The sequence below is a fragment of the Molothrus aeneus genome, chromosome 1, assembly GCF_037042795.1.
Source record: "Molothrus aeneus isolate 106 chromosome 1, BPBGC_Maene_1.0, whole genome shotgun sequence".
NCBI classification, from domain to species: Eukaryota; Metazoa; Chordata; class Aves; order Passeriformes; family Icteridae; genus Molothrus; species Molothrus aeneus.
Window position 1 is genome coordinate 29,043,729 of NC_089646.1, and position 23,280 is coordinate 29,067,008.

A 23,280-nucleotide genomic window follows, 5' to 3' on the forward strand; every position below is an offset into this window, starting at 1 on the left:
CTCCTAATCCATTTTCTCTAAATTGGTGCAACACAGGAATGTGTACAAAGGATTTAAATTCACAGATCTGAAAAAAAAAAACAACTTACAGTGTTATATCCATCTGCATAGTTCTCCTCTCAGGAGAAAAAAAACAACAACTTACAGTGTTATATCCATCTGCATAGCTCACCTCTCAGGAGAACTAAAGTAAGTGTCCCACCAAACCACTGAGTAGTTTTCTCCACTCCATTTTCTCCTACTTAGATTTTTAGATCCAAATCAAAGATTTAGGGAAAGGATTCAGACTCTACAAATTATCAACTGGTCCCTTTTTCTGGCCATTCTACCCCCAACAGCCCTTGCATGCCAAGGCTGGATCTCTGACTAGACCCATTATCCTTCTCCATGAAGCTCTCCCAAGCGCATGGGATACTGTACAGGCAGACCTGGCAGACTCCACCTTTCATCCAGTCTAACAGATTCTGTCAAAACTTTTTGAGAACCTCCATCTTTATTAATAGCAGCAGAAACACTATAATCCTAAAATCCAATACTTGGGGTAAAACTATTTTCAGTAATCACCAGTGACATTCTCTCTCCATTTGCCACACAGTCAAAAATAGCTGGTTTTATCAAATTGTATTTGATGAGGTCCTTTCCCTCATTAGAATTAGCCCAATTCCATGTGGCACTAGAAGCCTGGAATCCTCTGTGGGATTGTGTAATGGCCCATAGCTGCTGGTAACCAGCCACCACATATATGAAGTTCCCTGCATGTTATCATTTATACCCATTGTAAAAGATAATCCTTCCCTCTGTGAGGAACACAGAGTCAAACCCACTAAAGAGTCTCTGACAACTTAACTGTGAACCTAAACTTTTGCTGACCTTCCCATTTTTCTTCAGTGATCTTTTTCACAAATTCCTCCTTCCTGTTCCCCTACAAAATTGTTTCACTGTCTAGTTCTTGCAGTAGCTATTGATGCTACATCAAAAGATGCTGCAGCTGCTGATGCTGTTTCTGTTCTCACAGTCATTTCAGTAGCACTCCAACATCTATTTCTATCTTCAGTCTGTGACAGTCTGCTCAAGACTCCACCAGCCTGGGAAAAAATCACTGCCAAAAGTTTTGCAAAAAAGTTTTTTCTTCAGGCTTTTCCTCAGGGCACATTTTGTTGACAAACTCAAAAGCACGACACAAAACCAAGCTATTTCCCCAGAGTGCATTTGCTGCCAGAGCTCAGAGGTCTTTTTCTCCACCTACTGAGGGAAGAACTTCCTTCTTTTTTTCCTTTTTTTTTTTCCTTTTTTAATGCTTAGCTGACTCATGAAATAGTCTTAACTGTTTCAAATCCGTTCAATATTTCTACTTTTGCTTTTGGAGAAGGATCCTCTAAGCTCCTTTTAATATATAATTTGGACTACAACAGCCGTAAAACTTTGTTTAATAAAAAGGAGATACAAAATTCATTTAATAAAAAGGATTAAAAAAAACCTTGTCCAAACTAATCCAATTTACCATACAGATAATAATCACAATGAAGCTATTTATATTGCTTCTCTCTACTGCCCTTACAGTTCAGGTTCCTGTTTGGAGTAGTACAGAATGTCAAATATCAGTGAATCACAGAATCATTTAGGTTGAAAAAGATCTCAAGATCATCAAGTCCCATCTTTGACTCATCACCACCATGTCAACCAGACCATGGCACATCCATTCATTCCTTGAACACTTCCAGTTATAGATGCACATATGACTCAACTCTGGATATACTTGTTATTCCACTACTGCCCGGGGGAGTCTGTTCCAGTGTTTAACAACCCTTCCCTGGAGGAAAACCTGATGTCCAACCTGAACCTTCCCTGGTGCAGCTTGAGACTTGTAAGCTTTTGTCCTATTGACTCTGTTGCTGATTGCCTGGGAGAAAAGGGCAACCCTCACCTGACTACGATCTCCTTTCAAGAAGCTGAAGGGAGTGATAAAGTCACCTCTGGGCCTCCTTTCCTCCAGGCTAAACCACCCCAGCTCCCTCAGCTGCTCCCCATACAACTTACAAACACATATCTGGTACCATATCATTTAGAAGAAACTATTTCTGCCTGAAATATCTTGTACCTACCTTACTCTATGCAATGACAGTGTTTTGCAGAAAAATCCCTATATTTTTTTCACCTTCCCTTCTCACAACCAGCATTGATTATGAAATCTAAAGGAGAAAAAAACTTTCTTCTCTCAAGTGCATTTATTTCCCTAGAATCTTCAGGATTTAGTGTGGGCTACCTTATTGTATATCACTATTATATAACAACCACACCAGTTACCCCTGGTTTTTTTTTTTTTTTATTTTCACCTATTCTTCAGAGGCAATTTAAAACCAGGCAAAGATGTAATGCAAAATATGTTCTACTGTTCTATCTTCAGAACAGGAGGAGAGGAGATTTTTAATTTGACTGGGAAGAAGGACATAGAGGAACTGTCTTTGGAAATAATTATTCTTCCAAAACCACATATATGCATATTAACTGCAAAGTGCCAAGTATTAGGTAATATACTCTTTAGACTTCAGAAATATTTTTTGTTGTTGTTAAGTAATATTTAAACTTCAATGAATTCCAAAAATTCATTGAAGCCCCAAATTACTATGCAGTCAGACTAAGAAGGGTCCTGCATTGAAAGCATAAAATTCCCTTGACTTGAGCTCAAAAATAATTTAGTAAGAAAAAGTTACAGATACTCCTTGGATTAATTCACAGGAAGATATTCACTTACTATGAAGTTCTGAGTGCTGCTTAGATGGAAATATTTTTGATTAGGAACAAATGATGGAGAACTCATTCTCCTTTGCTGTTCAGTTATATTTATGGAAATTGAGAAAAGCTATTACATATTCAAGAAAGAAATTTTGCATTCAGGGTTTGGGTTCACCAAACAGTACAGTTGGATAAAGCACTGAATATAACTACGTGAAGAAGAAAACAGGCAGACAAAACGTGGTAGGAACTTCTCAAAGTGATTACAAGGTCAGTAGCTGCACACAGAGCTAGGAGCAGACCTTGCTTAATAGTACTTGTCAGAGTAGACAGACTATCATCAAGCTCACAGAAGATTAATAAAAAGAAGAACTACACTGAACTAGAGCAAAGTGTCTTTCAGTCAGAAAGTGAAGAGCACTAGAATCCACAGGAGTAGTTTAAAGGGCTTTATACAGTGAAAGATCCACACAGCTACTTTGGTGACTAAAAAGGGAATTTATGCTCTAAGTCCAAGACAGCTGGATCTATAATGTCCAGAGTTACACGAGTAATATATGCACATATGACTCAACTCTGGATGTACTTATTATCTGTGCAGTCTCTATCTAAATATAGTTTGAAATTTTCTTTGCATGACTGAAGTCAACTGATGCCAAAAGAAGCAGCTCATGTAGGTGCCACCTGAGCTCCATTTCTTCTTAAAGATAAGAAGAGTCACCTAATGTCTCTTAAAACCTGTGCAGACCCATTCCTCCGTTCTTCTTGGAAACTGTAACATTTACAGATGTGACTGATTTCAGGAAAGTTTGGCAGGAAGTTTTCTTCATAAAACAGGTAGAGGTAAGACAGGCTTGCTTTCCAGATAGGGGAAAGACCAAGGACATAGTTTCAGACTGAGCTTCCACCTCAAAAGACTCAAACCCAAATCCCTCACTCCTCCAAGTGTGCATTGCTGTGCAGCAGAACAGTGTCACTCTTCCTACACTGGATCCAAACAAAGGCTTGCAGACTTGTGAGGTGGTCTGTGCCTGTGCCCTCAGCAGAGGCTGTCACATAAGTTAAATACTGTCTCACTCTGCAGCCAGCTTAGGCTGAGGAGATTCAGCTCAAACAGGGAATTGTACAACGAGTTTTCTCCTGATCAAAAAGTCAATATGCAAAACACCAGCAAATGCCTTTTAAAGAGAATACTTCCTGCATGAATAGGCAGATGAAGTGCCTAAAATGGATGAGCAGACTTTCTTAACCAAATTTACTTAGGCTCCAAAGAAAAGCAGAAACAGAATTGCCCCTGTACTTAAGAACTTCCTACAGGTTCTAGCACAAGGCAGCTCAGCACACCCCCTGACCCCATTCACCAGCTAACCATATCTGTTCTGAATCAACAAAGAACTGCACCCAGGGGAAAGAACAGTTTGGGGAGCAACTGGCATCCTGCCACAATCAACCCACCACAGCTGTATAAAAGTAATATTGATTTCCAGTGATCTTATTAGGCAGAAGTGACTAGCACCCTCTAAGAGTATGATCCAAGGCAGATGGGTTTTTGGTAGACTATACCCTTTGTTCTAATACTCTAGTACTACAGCTTGATGCAAACAAGAAAACAATATATAAATACTGTATTTTTAAAATTCAAGAAAGTTAAAACTTAAATAGTTAAAGTAATATTGCAATTTAGGTAAGATTAATTAAAATCTCTACACCAATCAAAGGCAGAGCAAATGACAAACCTGCACATCAGAGAGTAAATGCAAATGACCTCTCTATGAATTCCCTACTTCTTCCAAAGTCCTGCAGTGAAACCCACTCCTTAGCACAAGGCACAGCTGGGTGCTCATCACCATCACTTGTTGGCAGACACCTGCCACAAAGTCAAACCTCCTCACAGTGTCACCTTCTGACACCCAGATCAGCCCTCTGTCCTGCAGGAGAGCCACTGGTACTTCCAAAGTTCCATGCTGGAGAAAAATGAGCAATGCATTTTTTTTTTAACTGAGGACTTTTGTTGTTTAGGGTTTTTATTAATACTATTTTTTTTAACTGAATCAAACTCTACCAAGTCACCAAATGAAATTTGGTTATTTTCAGTTCATTGCCTTTCCAAGTTCAATAAAGACAATGAAACAGCAAAGCAATTATATATTCAAGCTTTACAAAATTCCATAAAATTTAATTATTATTTAGTAATAAGTAAAGATATCTGTTGTCACAACCTTTTGTATCTTACCATGTTACATAAAAATATATCAAATTCAAAAATATTGGTACGATTTTATTTTTAATTGCATTTTAAAGTCTTAGATCACGCACTTAAAGATACTGTTATTTAGTCCTTTAGTTAAATTAAACTGGATAGCCCAGAAATTCAAATTAAAGTCCATACCCAGGGTTTATTCCTTTAGCATTATACACGAAAAGTTATATATTATTAACATTTTTTCCTAACTGCCTCAGAAATTGAACTATTTACACAAAAATGTATCATATTTCCCAAAAACTAGCATCTCTTCATTACAGAGGAGCAGAGGAAGCTTAAAAGACAACATATTTTTCTTTAATGTACACAGAAACCTGAACACAAACATATTCAAGCTATTTCCCTGACACCAACAGTTCTACTAAAATAATGGCTCTGAACTATTGTGTGTGCAAGAAGTGCTGGAGAAGCAAAGGGAAGCCAAAAGTAAAGAAATATCTTAAATGCTTTTTTCCACCCACAAGGAAGGCAAACGTTGCACTGAGGCCTAAGTTATAAGAATACATAGAAAAAAAAAACCACAAAACTTTCTATGTCTATTAGAAATCTTCAAATTCAGATACTGGAAAAAATTAAAGAAAAATAACTTCAAAATATTTTCCCAGGAAGCACTAAATGTTTTCAGGAGTTAAAAAAATAACTGCTCTATTATGTTTACTATTTATTTGGTGATGTAATTTCAAACAAACAAGATTATTCATATAAAAATGAGAAATAGAGAGTTTTCTTCACAATGGTCTCTGAAAGTAATGAATCATCAATGTAAAACCTGGGTTTGTTCTTTCTAAGCTGTGAATAGTATCAATAACACAAAAATTTTCTATTCCACATTCAAAATACTCTTAGTTTTTATTTAGCCATAAAATGAAATATTTTTAAAATTACTTACATTCTGCATATTTCTGAAGTTGAGAGAACTCTCCAGGGCTAAGGTTAACCCACTTCTCCTGGCTCGTCATAGTGGCAGGAAGGGTCCTCCTGATGTATCAGAAGAATATTCCTTTTGACCCAGGTGTTATAAACTCCATAAAGATTTTTAACTTCAGCTCACAGTGTCTGGAGAGTGCTGAAATGGGACCAGTCGATGTGGATGAAGTTTTTGATGCTATGAACTGTTCCAAATGTGTTGGTTCAGTGGCAAGTTACAGCACTGTTAAAAGAGCAAATATTAAATACAGCATAAATACCAAATATACCAGAATAAGATATAAAATATTAAATACCAGGATATACCAGCTTTCCTGTGGGAATACTTGTAACTAATAAATATTTTTTCCTATACAGTTTTGCTCAAAATATTTCCATACTGTATTTGTCTGCAAATAGTTTTATATGTATTTCCAAACTATTTTTTTTCAATTCCAAGTGCTTATGTTCAGAATTCATTAAAAATTATCAACTGTTTATGATCAAATGTATCTGGACACACTTTATGGAGATGTTCCTGATTTAGCAACAACCACTGAAACAGCAGATATTATCTTATCAGTAAACTTAGTTCCTTATGATTTTAAAATTGAATTGCTGTAACTGGATTTTTACCCAGTTATGTTGTAATTCAGCACTTCATGGCCTTGTCAGAAATGCTATGAAGCTTCTAACTGTCCATGCCAAAATAAAATAGATTCTGCAGTTTGCTGAGAAGTTCACGTAAGAGCTATATAAATATTAACTATTCCAACAAAATAGTAGGGGCTTGATTTCCAGAACATCACAGCATTGCTGGTCACTAGTGAAAATCAAATATAACTGTTGGCACCATCACAAATCAGTTCAGGGGGGAAAAAAAAATCAAATTGTGGGTGCCTTCTCATCCCAATTTTACGCAGTTTCTACCCCTGTAGGACAGACCCTCTGCCCTCTGACAGCAATGCATTACCAACACCACTCCTGGAACATCAGGTAGGCTGCTTTTCCTCTAATTTTAGCTATCTGAGAGCCAGGTACTTCATCTGCGATTGTCATCTCAGGCGCTCCCTTTAATCATCACAAAGAGACAGGTGGCCCAGGCAGCAATTAATCCTTCCAGTTTCAACATAAGCTTAAAATGTGATGAATTGCCTTCTGTGGTATTTATCTTTTATTGATTACAGAGGTTGCCGAGAAGACCAGTTTAGACTAGAAAGCTAATTTTAGACTGCAAGTGGAATCTCTTCCTATGTCTAGCAATGTATCATTTATAAGGGTTAAATTACAAAAAAAAAAAAAAAAAAAAAAAAAAATTCAGACCGAAAGAGACCAACACAGCAATGGAATGAGTGCTAAGGAGGGAGATGTTGGTAGCTAGGAAAGAATAGAAAAAGGAGTCATGAGACAAGAAAGGAAAAACAAAAAAATTACAAGGAACAGAAGCATGGGTTAAAAAAAACCCACATTAACCTAATCAGACAACAGGTTTTTTTTTTTCCTCCTGTTATATATATACAAGTCTCATCACTGGACAAAGAAATTCATGCAGACACTAAGGACGACACCTCAGTCCCAGAGCTTTCATTGCTCTCAGACCTTTCATTGTGAATAATTTGAATGCATGGACTATACCATGAGCAATGTCTAAGTACAATAATAGCTGTCTTGCCTTTAAAAAATTTGTACCAGAAGAAATTCCTCTGGTCTTCATCTCCTCTGTTAGAAAAAAACTATGATGAGTTGGAAGATCTAGAATCTGATCAAATACATCACATAATTGTATAATATAACTGAAAAAATAATGAAAATTAACAGGAGCATTGAGATTGGGATGAAAAATGAAACATTAATGTGAATAAAACTGGTCAAGTACAAGGCACATCAGCCCTCAAATCTCTGAATCAATGTCAGTGCCTGAAAAAGGTCAGAAAATACAAATGCTAAATGTGCTATTTATATCAATCTGCCTTGTGAACCTCAATACTTTTACTGATCTCAAGAAAAAAACAACAATGGTCAATTGGCTCATTTTAATCAAATTAGAGATGTTTCTGGCAGTTGATTAGATTGTGTTGAAGACAGTTTTGTATCTTCAAGCAGGCATATATTTTTTATAATCTTGGCAACTGATTTGATTTTACTGATTTTTTAAAATTGTATTTGCATAACTGATTTAACATAACCAAAATTTTCTACCACAATTTCATCCAGTTTTACTATTTGCATCATCCTTAACTTCATTAGCTTCATTACCTACAAAAACTAACATTGCTGAACACCGTAAAGTTAGAATTGATCTTGATTATTGAATATGCATATATGTGATAAACAGCTTACCACCAGAATTACTACAGCTAGCAAGGTAATGATGCTGTACACTCTGGTCCTATGAATCCATCCATATGGAATACGTTTAGTTGACCACTGTCTACAAAGTTTGTTGCCTACACAGTTCATCAGCAGGGAAAACAGATATAAATTACCAATTCTGATATACTTTCCCCACAACAGACACCCAGGCTCTACAGCCTAGAACCAGAGTTGTAACAAAACATACATGTCCTGAATGAGATGGCAGCAATGGAAAAAATGTAGTATGGACATGGCAGGCTCACAGGAAAGAAGATGTGGTTTGTGCCTAAGACAGCAGCTATCATGGAACATACAACAGAATTTAAGGTTACATTTTTATTCTGGACAACTCTCAAATGCAAGTTCTGTCCTTAGAAAGGGAAGCCAGTGGGGGGACATAGTGGATCTAATTAACCTAATTAATCCCTGTGTAATTTGGGAACAGGAAAGGAGAGTTAGGCAGTGCTCTAAGGGTGGCTCACTGGTCTTTGGACTGCAGCCAGGTCGTGACTCCACCTCAGTATATGTGATGCAGAAATACATAGACACATACAGGGGAAGATTTCACCAAAAGGAAAAATAACCTTCCAGGTACTTCCTTTCTTCAGTTTCCTGTTCTGCTGCAGAGTCCCAAACAAGGAAAGATCCCTGCATCACTTAGTTTTTCACAGTTGTACTTTTTACAGTGACATTTTCTCATTTTATGTAGATAATATCATGGTTATAAGAAAACAAACAGTATACAGATGTTGATGACAAAGGTCATCAATGTATATTTGTGTTATTTGTTAAGGCATACACTGGAAGATCACCTATATACTATTCAAATATCCAAATTTCTGTAAAAGAAAATATTAGCTGTTTTGTATTATCTTTTTCAGAAGTGTTTAATATAAATTCACTTCCTTACACATTATTTTAGTGCTCTTTAAGTACTTCAGGAAGGCTATGCAGTGAGAAACTTATAGATAAGTATATGAAGAGGAAAGTAGTATCAACAATAATACTATCACATAGGAAAAAAAGAATCTTGAACTACAACAAAAATCAAATGTGATTTTGGTAGGCAAAATATAGATCAGCAGCTCTAAACAGATCACACACAGTGATCTGACCTGTTCATGCAGATAAATTTCTTTGAAGAATACAATACAGGATACAGTTAAAATACATACAACGTCAGGTAGGAACTTTCCAGCAATCCTCTAAGAGGTCAACCTATTCTGGGCAACTCAGATTTGTGCATACATTTTGTTAATATACACTTAGGCAAGATTCACAGCCCTCTCAGCCAGACACAAAGCAGGCCTTACAAATAAGAGAAACTAGAAACATGACATTAACAAACCATTCATTTAATCACAAAAAGAATTAGAAAAAAAATCTTCCTCCTCTAGCCACTGACTATAATAAGTCTTAGAACTTCACTCTCCTTTTTATAACATGTTTTCCTTTATGGATTTGAGAGTTTATTAAGTGTTCTGTCAGGATTCCTACCAGGCCACATATCCAAACTAGGAAGCAAAGCTTTGTTAAAAACTATACAAATCAAATTACTTAGCATTCAGCCAACATTGCTAACCAACTTAGATTTCCAGGAATTCCCCATGCCACCGAAATCCTCAGCTGCTCTTCAGAAGCCTGGCTGACAAAAGAAAAATGAATATATTATGGAGGAAAAAAACCACAGAAGCAAATTCCCCATATGCCAACCTCACGACTCAATCTCATTCCACCTCATCCAGTCCTCCCCGTAAGGAAAGAAGAGTTTTTGGAGAGCATTCAGGGCAAAATAAATTATATCAGTCCCACAAAACTGATCAACAACACCAATTTCAGCTTCGAACTTCGGCCATGGAGACACATCCAGGTTCTCAACCAACCCAACACAACTCCTTGGAAGGCAGGAGAGCTTCCTCTGAGGTCCAACCTCACTGCTGTGTCTGAAAGCACAACACTCGTCTTAATGCATGCCTTAAGGGACTTATTTCTGTTTACCATAACAGGAACACTTAGAACAGCCTAGAAACTGGCTCTTGGACTTGCTCAGCCATCTTCTGCTTTCCACCTGCCCTTCCATAATGTCCACCCCACACACAAGTCCAACAGCTGCCAGTTACTCTGTGAAGGGGCCCAGGGTAAAGCTATAGCAAGTTTCCTTCCACAGAAACTCCAGCATTCCATAACAGAACTGATTAATGAATTTTGCCTGAACCATAGGAATAAATAACATAGAATATTTTATACCTTAATTGCTATGGAGGCTGCAGCAATTATGCCTATCAAGAACTCTTCTGTATAGAATGTGCTTGGTATTTCCTTTAGTGGGGGTCCTACATTTTCACCATGGTTAGTTAGATCCTGTGATTTTCAGTGTGGGAGACATAATGGATTTTCCAGAGGAGAATTTTTACATGTCAGATAACACACATTTACGAGTCTGCCTGAACATTTTTTCTGTTCTTCCAAAAAACCCAAAACATGTTAACAGTAATTAATTTCTTGCCTGGAAATGTAGGTATTATGTACAGGTATACAAGACATATCTAAGTGTTCCTGCAATTGATTTTACACTTTGTAGAGAACAATGGCTCTACTGCCAGAAATACTCCAAATTTGCATGGTTTAAAGTTCAGTATGAAGAGCCTGATGGCAAGATATTCTACCAAAATATCTGCTAATCACCATTCTGGTTTCTTTACTTTCAAATACAGAAGTAATGTAATTACTTATAATTGCTGCCGGATTAATGGCACGAATGAAAAAAATGAAGCCACATAACAAAACACAACAGTTTTTTCCTACTGTACACTGCATATTTTACATAAAAACATCCCTTGTTTTGCACTGAATTTAGTATAGAGTCTTTTTAGTGGTACACTTTTTTTTCTTCAATTTAGTAAGAGATGTTTACTGATGTAAATTAATACAATTCTGAAATATAAACTATAAACATTGACACACTAAAATCAGTGATAGTTTCTGTACCAAGCTGAAAATATCTCCCTTTAAAGAAATGACTAGCACAACTCAAAAGCACATTTGTTCTACTGACTACTTTATTCCCAGGTGTACTAGTCTGGGACATGTAAAGGCATCCATTTAAATTTTAATACAAAAGATATGGACTGTATTCCTCAGAGAAGCAATTACTCAAATTCTCTTTCTTGAATTATTTATATGGAATATATCAGTAAACACTAAGAAAACACGCAGCACAAACCCTATTGTGGCATGCTAAGCAGAATACTTGAATCTTTTTGAAAACATTACACCAATACTGCAGTTTGTGACAGGGAAAAATATTAGCAACAAAAATGGAGCACTGACAAAAACCAATCAGAATGCAAGATGGCAACATCCCTGAGTACAGTTAGGACTCATTTAAGAGCAGTTTAATACTTGAAGCAAAGTTGTTAAGAAAAATAATGTTAAAAAAAGGGAGATACCAAAAGGAGAGTATGGAATAAAACCTAAGAGAAACAAGTGATGCACAATACAGCTGCTCACCTAAGAAGCAATCAGCCTCTCCTGAGCAGCAATCAGCCAATTCCTCCCAGTTTATACCCTCAGCATGACATTCCATGATATGGAATATCCCTCTGGCTAGCTGCCCTGGCTATGCTCCCTCCCTGCTCCTTGTGCAGCTCCTCACTGGCAGAGCATGGGAAACTGAAAAGTCCTTGACTTAGGGTAAGCACTACTTAGCAACAACTACACACTCTGTTATCAGCATAATTCTCATAGTAAATCCAAAACACAGCTCTGTACCAGCTACTAAGTTTAAAACTAACCCTATCCTAGCCAAAACCAGGACACTCTTTTAAGGTACTCCAAGTACTTTAACTTCATCATATGAATTCATTTAAAGCAATTTCTGATTGATCCTAAATTTTGCAAATGTTAGGCTTGCTATTTCTAGGTTGTTACACTAATTACCTACCAAGTCAGAAGAACAATATTCAAATTTCTCAGCATTTTCTTCACTTAAGTAAATATTGAAATAAATGAAACCTGAGGAGAATCTGGGACAAGGAAATACCACAACATACTTTTGCTGATTCATCAGAAGTATATAAAGGCTTTTTTCTTTCTTTAAATAATACAGCTGAACAAACTAAAAAATAAAAAAGCACACCACTGGAATTTATTTTATGCTTATGAAAGAAGTACTACATAATTCAAAAATCTCCTCCAAGTGAGAGTCAAAGAACTGTTCCCAATGTTAAAAACGTCTCAGTAACAATTTTACAAAATCAGATTTAAAAAGTGAAAATTGGAAAAGTTGAGGAGTTACTCATCCTTCTTAATATTTTATATCTATGACTAAACAAGAACATTTTTCCATAGGCTACTAAAATTTGAAACCCTTTTTTATGACTAAATGATCACATTGAATAATATTATGATTTTGTAAGTGACTAATTAAAAACATAATAAAACGAGGAGGGGTAAAAGAAAAAAAGAGAGAAAATAAATTGACCCAGACAGAAGTACAAAATAAATTGTTCAGACAAAAAGATTTCTAGACAGCTGGTAGGATTTTGAAATTGGTGAATTTAAAAAAACATACTATTTCAATATTAAAAGTTTTAAAAGAAGGCTGAATCACTAAAGCTTAGACTGATACTCTTTAATAAATAGAGAAAAGCAATCTGGAACAGAAAGCACTGGATTTTATAGATATATCTATGTAATCTATAATAAATTCTCTGGAACACAGCACATTAGGCTGTCTACTAGATAAATCTCTCGGATGAGAGGATGAATCAGTCTCTCAAACAATTCTTTCCACATCACCTGCCACTACTTCTATAAATCCACTGAAACTCCTCCAAAATCCTGGATTAAACATCCTGAGGACAGCCTCTGCCTTCCAGACTATGCATCTGCCATCTTCCCCAGGAAAGCTAGCTCCAGAAGCGCCTCCCTCGATATGAGATCTACACAGACCTCCCCACAAGCAGCATCACAAGTATTTGAGCACATATAAACAGAGGTTAAGGTCTTTGACTATTATCTGCCACACGTTCTTCCTCTTTCCTCTAATTCCCTCTCATGGCACAATCTCTAAATTCTGCCTAACAATTAACTTTTGTTGTCAGTAAACTACAGGGATGTTTTTTTGTTTAACTGTTGGATTTAATTAATCTCTCCATATTTAGGTGCTCTAGGGGTGATTTCATTACAGAAGAGCAAAGCTGAAAAGCGTAATTTATAACTGGGAAAGAATTCAGATGATCCATAATTTCCTGGGGCAGAAATTCCTATTTCATGCTCGGAAATAAGCCTCTGAAGAGATGTTCTTTAGTCTTGTGACAAAAATGTTCCACAGCACTAGAGGAAAAGATTTGTTAACTGCTATCCTCATTCAAACGCTTTGTGTAATTTTAAAATAAACTGGGAACAGGGCAATGGAATTCCTCATAAAAAACTTGTGAAAATACAAATCTGATTTAATCAATAGGAAAATCTGTATAGAGAATAAAGACAAGTTAGCAGGCAGGTTAAAGAATTTCACAGGAGAAGTTCATGCTAGGTTGTTTTCTATTATGTGGCATGTTTATTTTTTTCCCCTGGGGAGAGGGCTGTATGGAGAAGTTGATTAAATTACTGCAGTCCTGGGATATGAATAGCTGGCACTGCCACTCTCCACTGGGATAGCGTGGAGCCTTCTAGACAACTACAAATGGCTTTGTATGCCTTCATTAGCTTTACTATACAAAATTTCAGTGACAGTGAGATACCAAATGGGTTATCAAAGGACATCTATTAAGAGTTGTCTACAAGGACACGTATCTGCATCTGAAGTAAACGATGTGGTGGCAGCAGTATCTCAAAATACAATTCCCTATTCACCCAGAAAACTCCTGACACATTCAAATTCAGCTCTAAGAGGACAATAACATCTAGGTTTGTGAAGGATCAGTGAGCATTGCCATTTGCATGTTCTAGAATTTGCTCTGATGATGTGTCCATACTGACACTAGACGTGGGGATGCACAAGAGCATGAGTGAAGCATGAGTGAGAGCAGTTTTACTGAAACAAGGCAAGAAGGGAAAATCCAAGTTGGTTTAGCACCACAAGCATCAGAGCAAATTCTGGACCTCTGTCTGACTTCTTGTGCACATGTCCAAGGGATGCAAAAGTCCAGGCTGCCACAGGTCCACAGTTCTCAATACCAGGAACCATTACTTAAAGGCAGCTTGGCCTCACATCCTTCTACAGCATAAACACACCTTGAGTCTCTTTTTATATCCTCAATGGTTTCCCTGCAGTTCATATACTGCCATTCAGTAAAGTGAGACAGAGACTGGCATTTGCAGAACTACACACTAAGATCTGGTCAGAGAGGGAAGTGCATTTTATGACTGAGGGTCCTTCATTTGTTTGTCTGTCTGTCCTTCCCACCCAGACAGACTTAAAAATGTAGAGACTTCAACACATTGCTCCATCTTTCAGATAGGAAAACCCTACATCTTCATGGTTAACTGTTCTGATTTTTTTTCAGAGGTGTATGAGAAAGCAACAGTGATATTTATGTCCTCCACCTACTGACTTCAGTGTACTACTTACCTCAGAATCCTTGGTAGTTAAGGAGTGATAATATTCCCATGGAATTTTTAACAAATAAAAATTGGTATCTGATTTCACTTTTAATTGACAAAGGTACATAATTACAGTTTTATACAATTTAAGTTCGTGTTCTTTTTCCATGATATTCAGTTTTCAATATGAAAGCTTACTTTTGTCAATTTGAGTTTCTCAGTGCTTTTCCCATCTTAAAGGGAAGAAGGAAAAAAGTTGATCCTCTCTCCTTTTTCCCTTGGGAATCCTTAGTCTGAACTAGCTTACATTAGGCTTGCATTTTAAATATATTTTTTCTCTTGAGAGAGTCTCTGCATTTCTGTTATCTTTTTCTAGCATGTTTTTCTCTGGAATTCTACCTAATTATTTTCTCTCTTTAAGTGTTGCAATTAATTCTCCTTAGATTTAGCTTATGTTTTTACACATTTGTCCTTGACACTGAAATTACTGGAACTTCATGTACAATTCTCTACAGATAGGAGAAGAATGGGATGGGCAGTAAGAAGTATTTTCTAATACATGAAGCTTTCAGAAAAAAAAAACTTTGCTCAGGTCTCAGAACAGATGCGGGAAACTTCAAGCTAAGTGAATGTAAAGATCAGTTTAACTTATGGCACATTATTAGAGAGAAAAGGGTAGCTGATATCCTCTTGCAGGTGTGGAACACAGACACATAGCCCTTCAGAATTTGGCTGGAGTTTTGCTTCCTTTGTCTATAGACTGCTAAATACATGCTGGGAGGACACTGGTGGGACTTTGCCCCTCCTGACATCTTGAGGGCAACAGCATAGCCTGTCTTCACCAGCCTGGGAAGACAAATGCCCACTTTTGCCACATTCCACTTCCTTTTTCCTACAGGACTGATAAACTTGGGAACAACCTGCTTAGAAGCAGTAATAAACCACACCTATATAGATCTGAAAAGAGACACAGGATAAACACGTGGGAAGTATCGTTTTACTCCAGTGAGCTACTCCCCTTAACAGGGCAGTTGTTGGATAAAAAAAATCTGAACCTGCTTAGTAAGACTTCAGCTTGAAATCTGAAACTATTTCCCCTGACTTTGCTGAATGTTGATGCTTGTGTTTCCTCATCATCCGCAATTCCCCTGGGGACCCACACAATTTTGCCCCAGGGAGTTTTAATCCTATCCACAAACTGTAGTCAAGAGTCAAACAATTACTAAATATTCTTCATGCTGGAACACTTTTATAGTGCAGGTCTGCCTTTTTTTGCTATTACTATATTTGCCATAAACTAAAAATCATCTATATGTTTACTTCTGAATCATAAACATCATCATGTAAACCATTAATCATTTTTGTGCAATTCATTTTTAACAGAGTTTTAAAAAGCAAAAAATAAACAATGTTTTATACATTTCCTTTTCTTTTCTTTCAAAGTAAATAAATAAATGCATCTACTGAGGAATGAAACATTTAGCCTATTTTGAATATATTTTTAGGCTTTACATCAAAACAGCTTATATATTAGAATATTATAACTAATGAAAAGCCAGATATCAAAAAGGGTAATAAAGTGAGGAAAGTAGAATAAATACACAAACACATATCTGCATCTGAAAAGAAACAAAAAGACACTCAATGATTCATTGCTGTTTCTGTGCTTAAATTGTTGAAAAATTCCTTTTCAATGACAAAGAAAAAAGCATAATAAAATGGATGGCAACTGGATAACACTGCATTTTTGCTTCTATATGAGGAATAATTACATGATTAAATCTCTTGGATTCCACTCCCACACAGAACAGAAGTATCAGGTAAGAGCACTACCATTCCTGGTAATACTAACTAGAGATGCACTACCTCCATGAATTTATATCCTTAACTTGAATAGAAGCAGCACTAATTGTAAACAATTGCAAACCCGTATCTATTGCACTATTTCAATCTATTTCTGCCATCAACCTGCAATCACTTCTGCTGGTTTTGTTGATTTCTCAGCCGAAACACTGGGATGAACACACCACAATTGGTGCCTTGCAAGTCAGGTGTTCAAGTCCTTCTTAGTTGTTTCCCTTGCTTCCAAATTTATGATCCTAAAACTTAACTTTTAGAACATACCTGTGTAACTACCTTAAGTCAACTGAAGGTCTACTCACTAAAACAAAGGTGGCTCAAGCAGAAATGCTTAAAATTTGTTTTGCACTGAACATAAAAGAGTTTAGCAAATGGTCCCGTAGAACTTCAATATGATTCTGAATATAGCAGAATTACCTACAATATTTATGCTCAGCTTTGTATTACTAAAGAGAAACTACAAAGAAAAAACTTGTAAGTTATGAATAGGCACAAGCTTTTTAAGTCACATTTCATCTTGAATTGGTTTTCAACATCTTCACCTTACATTTCCTTTATATAGCTCAGTATGTACTTCGCAACTGTTGTAACAGTTCTTCCATCTACTCCTACAAAGTCATCACTAAAGGTCTGAATGCTTTATGAGAAGGTTGCATATGAAATATTTATATTAAAGAGCTTGAATTCCATTGAAATCTTGCAAGACAGGAATATAAAAATTTTTTTTTTAAAAAGCAGATTTTTTTTAGGGGTAAGAAATATTCTCTTTCCTACCTTTCTGATTCGATCCATGGAAGTTTTCAAACCAAGAAATTTTCCAAAGTTCCTTGTGTTGTCTACTCTTACCAACAGGCATGTAAAACTCACTGCCATCAACTGGAGAATGTGTGAACTTTAAAAACAGCTATGTTCATAGAAATCAGAGTCATAGAATGGTTTGGGTTGGAAGGGGCCTTAAAGATCCAGTTCCAACACCCCTGCCAAGGGCAGGGACACCTTTCACTAGACCAGGTTTCATAGAGCCCCATCCAACCTGCCCTTGAACACCTCCACAGATGGGGTATCCACAACTTTTCTGGGCAGCCTCCAGAGCCACACCAGTTCCACTGCCTCACCAGCCTCACAGTAGAATATTTGTTTATTAAGTGATTTGTTATTTATGAGTCATTCTATTCACATGCCCTGTATTGAAATATACACAATTGAATCCTTCTATATATGAAATAAGCCTAAGAGAGTTTGCTCTACTTATACCCTCTTTTTATCACAAGAATATCACAGCTATGTAATCTGTAAGTCGCTCAATTTACTAATGTCATACCATTTTGGTACAGCTCAAGTCACTTAAAAAAAAAAAGAGAAAAAGATTCTATTTAAATTTGCTATTTAAAAATCAATTCATAAGAAGTTACTTTTCCAAAGGCTGTATTTTAAATGATAAAGTTATATTTCCTCACGAAACAGAAGTTTTATCTTCTGAGAACCTTTACCAAATATCATCTAAAGCCTCATAAACCCTCCATCCTCAAAAATATAGGATAAAGTTGCTTATATGTTCCAATGGATATTCACAGAACTGATTTTGCTGTACCCAAGTAACTTTTATAATGAAGAGGTTTTGCTTATACTTGCCGTAGATTAAGACAACCCCTCTGTTTTCTCATTTGAGGCATACAGGGGGTGTTTTACTCAAGAAAAAATTGCTACCAGCTGCGAGAAGAAAAAGCAAAGAAATGAAAATTACCACCGAGAAAGGCAATCCACTCTCAGGTGATAAGCATCCATACAAATCTGTGATTCAGAATTTGAGGTACTATTGTTTACACTTAGCTGCTTAGACTGCAGACAGAAATCCCAGAGTTAAAATGAACTGGGCAAGTGAAATTATGCAGCCTGGGGAACCTCTTGCTTTTTTGACCCAAACGACAGTGTCTGCACTCTGACATCCAGTGCCCAAACACACTTCATTTTTCTGCTCATTCTTTACAACCTGGATACACCAATGGAACAGTTGAAAAATGTCAAGTAATAACAACAACATAACTAAAACTTCTGTGCTTCATTATCAAAGCAGAAACTGAGATGAGATTTACTCACTGGAGGGGGGGAAATGACATCCAGGGGGACTTTGAAAGGCTTATGTGGGGAGTCCATACAAACCTCATAAAGTTCAACGAGACCAAGTACAAGGTCCCAAACCTAGGTCAGGGCAGTTCCAAGCACAAATACAGGCTGGGCAGAGAATGGATTGAGAGCAGCCATGGGGAGAAAGACTTAGGATATTCAAGGACAAGCAGCACAACATGACCCAACAATGTGCACCTGCAGCCCAGAAAGCCAACTGTATCCTGAGCTGCATCCAAAGTAGCATGGCCAGCATGGCAAGGGAGGGGATTCTGCCCCTCTGCTCTGCTCTGGTGAGACCCCACCTGCTGTGCCACATCCTGATCTGACTCCCCAAAAATGCACATGGACCTACAGAAGTGAGTCCAGAGAAGCGACAATAAGATGATCAGAGGGCTAGAGTCCCTCCCCTGTGAAGACAAAGTTGGGGTTGTTGGTGAAGAAGGCTCCAGGGAAACTATGCAGCAGCATTTCAGTAACTAAAGGGGTCCTACAAGAAAGATTACTTTTTCCAAGTGCAGGTTGTTGTAGTGTGTTTTTATATTTTGTAATACTTTGAAGTAGTTTTGTTTTGTATTCCCATATTTTTCCCAAATGGTTTATCCCAGACTGTACTCCCCTCCCTTTATCTGTGTTATCCCTCTCCCGGGATGAGATCATCCCCAAACCCCCACCCTGGCTCTCTGTCAATTACTCAGCCTCTCCTCCCCTCCATCCAGAAGTTTCTGTCCAAGTCGTCGAGTGATGAGCCAGAGGCCAGGGGTCAGCCCCCCAAGCCTTGCCCCATACGCTGTCCTATATGTCTATCCTCCAGTACCCATCCCTTAGAGTTACTTATTGGTTGGTAAAATGTTATCTACTTTTGGTTTCCACCTCCCTTTAAATGTGACCTTGGCACATCTCCCGGGCCTCTCGGCAGGAGGCCCCTGAGGTGCAGGAGCTCCTTCGGGACTCCTAATAAAACTTTGGATTAACCCCTGGTAAGAGTCAGCCCTTTCTCTTCTACCGATGTCTCTGGTGTCTCTTGTGCTGCACAGGCGCCCAGCCCAGGTGCCCTCAGCACCCTCGGGGGACAGAGAGTGTCTCCCTGCCAGCCCAGGTGCCCTTAGTACCCTCGGGGCACACACAGAGAGTGTCTCCCTGCCAGCCCAGGTGCCCTCAGCACCCTCGGGGCACAGAGAGTGTCTCCCTGCTGCCAGCCCAGGTGCCCTCAGCACCCTCGGGGCACAGAGAGTGTCTCCCCCTAGCCCAGGTGCCCTCAGCACCCTCGGGGCACACACAGAGAGTGTCTCCCTGCCAGCCCAGGTGCCCTCAGCACCCTCGGGGCACACACAGAGAGTGTCTCCCTGCCAGCCCAGGTGCCCTCAGCACCCTCGGGGCACAGAGAGTGTCTCCCTGCTGCCAGCCCAGGTGCCCTCAGCACCCTCGGGGCACAGAGAGTGTCTCCCCCTAGCCCAGGTGCCCTCAGCACCCTCGGGGCACACACAGAGAGTGTCTCCCTGCCAGCCCAGGTGCCCTCAGCACCCTCGGGGCACACACAGAGAGTGTCTCCCTGCCAGCCCAGGTGCCCTCAGCACCCTCGGGGCACACACAGAGAGTGTCTCCCTGCTGTCAGCCCAGGTGCCCTCAGTACCCTCGGGGCACACACAGTGTCTCCCCGCTGTCGGCCGTGTCGGGGCTGCCCTCCCCGGTGTCTGCCGACTCGGGACTGGCCCAGGGTTCCTGAGAGGCTCGCAGAGGGACCGAGACAGCAGGTAGCGATAGGGGAACTTTAAACTGACAGAGGGGGGGTTTAGGTTAGATATTAGAAAGAAATTTCTCACAGTGAGTGGTGAAGCACTGGAACATGTTTCCCAGAGGTGATGGATGCCTCATTCCTAGAAAAATTTAGGGTCAGGTCAGATTGGGTTTGAGCAACTTGGTCGGGTAGAAGGTGTCCTAAACAATGGCTGGGGAGCTGGGGGTTGGAGGTTTGAAACTACATGGCCTATAAGATCCTTTCCACCCAAACCATTGACAATAGCACAAACAGAACAATGGTACAGCCCAACTTTCTTTTAAGAGCAAGGAATAGAAAATAAAAAAAGGAGAGAAATACTCCAATTTGCAGAAATAAAGTTAAGAACTGAAATTTCTAAAATTTTGCTTTTTAACAAATTACGAGATCTCAGCTGGCATTACTTATTGAATTTTAAAGTCACTAGGAACACTGAATGAAGCATTTGTTCTTAAATAATTTGCTTGCTATCACAAAGGAAGCATGTGCAGAAAAGTCAGGAACTGAACTGAGATTTGTAACTGAATATATTTGAATGCATACATCATGCTAGTTTATGCAAGTCAATAGAACAGTTGTACTTCTTAACAGCTTTATTTTTGTCTATCATACCAAGTTGGAACTGGTAAATTTAAGTCTAAATGCATAAAAAATGTATTTAATAACTTAAAATAGAGCTGTATATTATAAAAATGATCATGGATATTTAATTAACCAAGCCTCAGAATTTTAATTAAAATTCCCTGTCTCTCACGTACGGTTAGCTTTAGTTAATACACCATTAATTAACACATGAAGTGTTCAAAGGAAGTAGATACTTTTGATGAAACCTTGTCATTTACAGATTTAACTACATATACACAACAATAGCACCACTCCAAGAAAACTGGGGCTCTTTTTAGATTACTTGAGGTTTATACTGTGGTTTGCTTCAGGGTCCTGGTTTTGCAGTCACCCATGCTGGGGACCTGGTTAGAAAACGTCACAGCTCCCATCCAGGTCCAGCAGCTCCATCCCTTAGAGCAAAATGGTGCTGGGGGAGGTACCCAGGGCTGAGCCTACACCCCAAGGACCAGAAACTCTCCTAATGGATCCACTTGTTCATCCCAGTAAAAGCACCCTAAAAAAAAAGGAAGATGGAGATTCTGAACCATGTGCCAAAACCAAATACAGATCACTTTGTTTTGAATCTCAACTGCTGTTCTGTGTTCCCCGTGAGGGAAGAATAGGTTTGTACCTGAAGAACAGTAAACAGAAATTATGAAAGCTGTTGATGCTTGGAATACAAAACTGCAAAACCCAAATCCTCTGCTTTTGGAAGCAAAGGAGTACTCAGTGTATTCAGCCTTTTTCAGATTTTGGCCTTCTTAGATACACAAAACAAAAGATTATTCAAGAGATTATTACAGATGTCTAATGTTTGCTAGCAGTTTCCAGTTCTCAAGGTTCCCAGGCACAAACTGCATCACTAGATTTAGTTTACATTTCTTAAATTGGCACAACTAAAATAAGAAAGTTATTTCTTTTGGCATCTTAGAAGAATTAAAAACATTGATCTAGTATACCTAAAAATTCACTGTAAAATAGACTGTTGTAAATACATATACATTATATTTTTATGTTTCCTATTTTCACTTTTATTCAAGGTAACTTTATTGAACGTAACTGTTATCCTGTCACTATTAGTGTTTAGAAATCTACCTATGCTACAGGCGAAATTATGAAAATAAATATTTCTATATGGACACATCAGAATATTCTGATGAAAATAAATATAATTTCATGAACTTTTGCATATTTCATCCCTACTTTAATTATTCACAAAATTTATCTAGCCTTTTTAATAACAAGTATCAAAAATAAAAGTAGCAGATCTCCTTTGTAGCAGTTGCTTAATTAATTACTAAATCCAAGCACAGATAGTAGATGAGATAAATCCACTGATTATTTTTGAATCAGAAAGATTATTCTATTGTATTGCTATTTTGTTATCTATGCAGTATTCCTTGGCTTTATAGTCTTAAAATCTATCCATATGAAATAAAATGTTCAAGTAAACTGTATTAACAAAAAATGTATATTCTTTTTCTACTAAAAATTCTAGGGAAGAAAGGTCAAACATGTCTTCTTGACAGTCACAATTTCAAATAATACTGTATTTATTGATGCTTAAAATTTTGGTTGTACTAAATATTCCGGAATAGTCAGAACAGTTACTGTACCAGCATTTTCAAAATACTCCAAAAGCCCCAAAATATTTTACTGAAAATAGCAGGCTTGCTTGCTTGGCAGAGTTATGCATACTTTTCAGATCTATCAAATGTTGGAAAAACACATCTTCTCTTTTACGGGACATCACAATTGCTCCATTTGTGGTAAATTTGCCCTGAGACATAGAATTTTCCAAAGAAAATTGCATTACAATGGTCCACATCATGTCATCTCTTTTAAAAACTCTCCAGTGACTTCTGTGGAGGATAGTCTTAAAAAATAAATGGAACAACATGTCCCAAAGTACTTTTTCTACCTAGCTTAAATACTTTTCATGAAAAATATTCTGAAAAATTTAGAAAGCTGTAACATTACCACTAAGTTATGCCCTTAATTTTCATCTATTCCCAAATGGCTGAGAAGAGTTCATGGACTGACGGTAACATAAGGGAAAGAGCTCCCTGGCTGCAGAGCAGGAAATGATCCCCACGATGCAGGAGCT

At 37.9% G+C, this 23,280-nt stretch overlaps 1 protein-coding gene across 6 annotated transcripts in view; it reads right to left on the reverse strand.

Moving 5' to 3' along the window:
* DGKB (diacylglycerol kinase beta) overlaps positions 1-23,280 on the reverse strand; it is a 332,216-nt gene that overhangs the window by 293,596 nt on the left and 15,340 nt on the right. For all 6 annotated transcript variants that reach the window (XM_066553994.1, XM_066554001.1, XM_066554026.1 and 3 more), the window contains exon 2: positions 5,886-6,146. In XM_066553994.1, coding sequence (XP_066410091.1) covers positions 5,886-5,955 — 70 coding nt within the window. In that variant the 5' untranslated portion in view covers positions 5,956-6,146. The remainder of the gene's footprint in view (positions 1-5,885; positions 6,147-23,280) is intronic.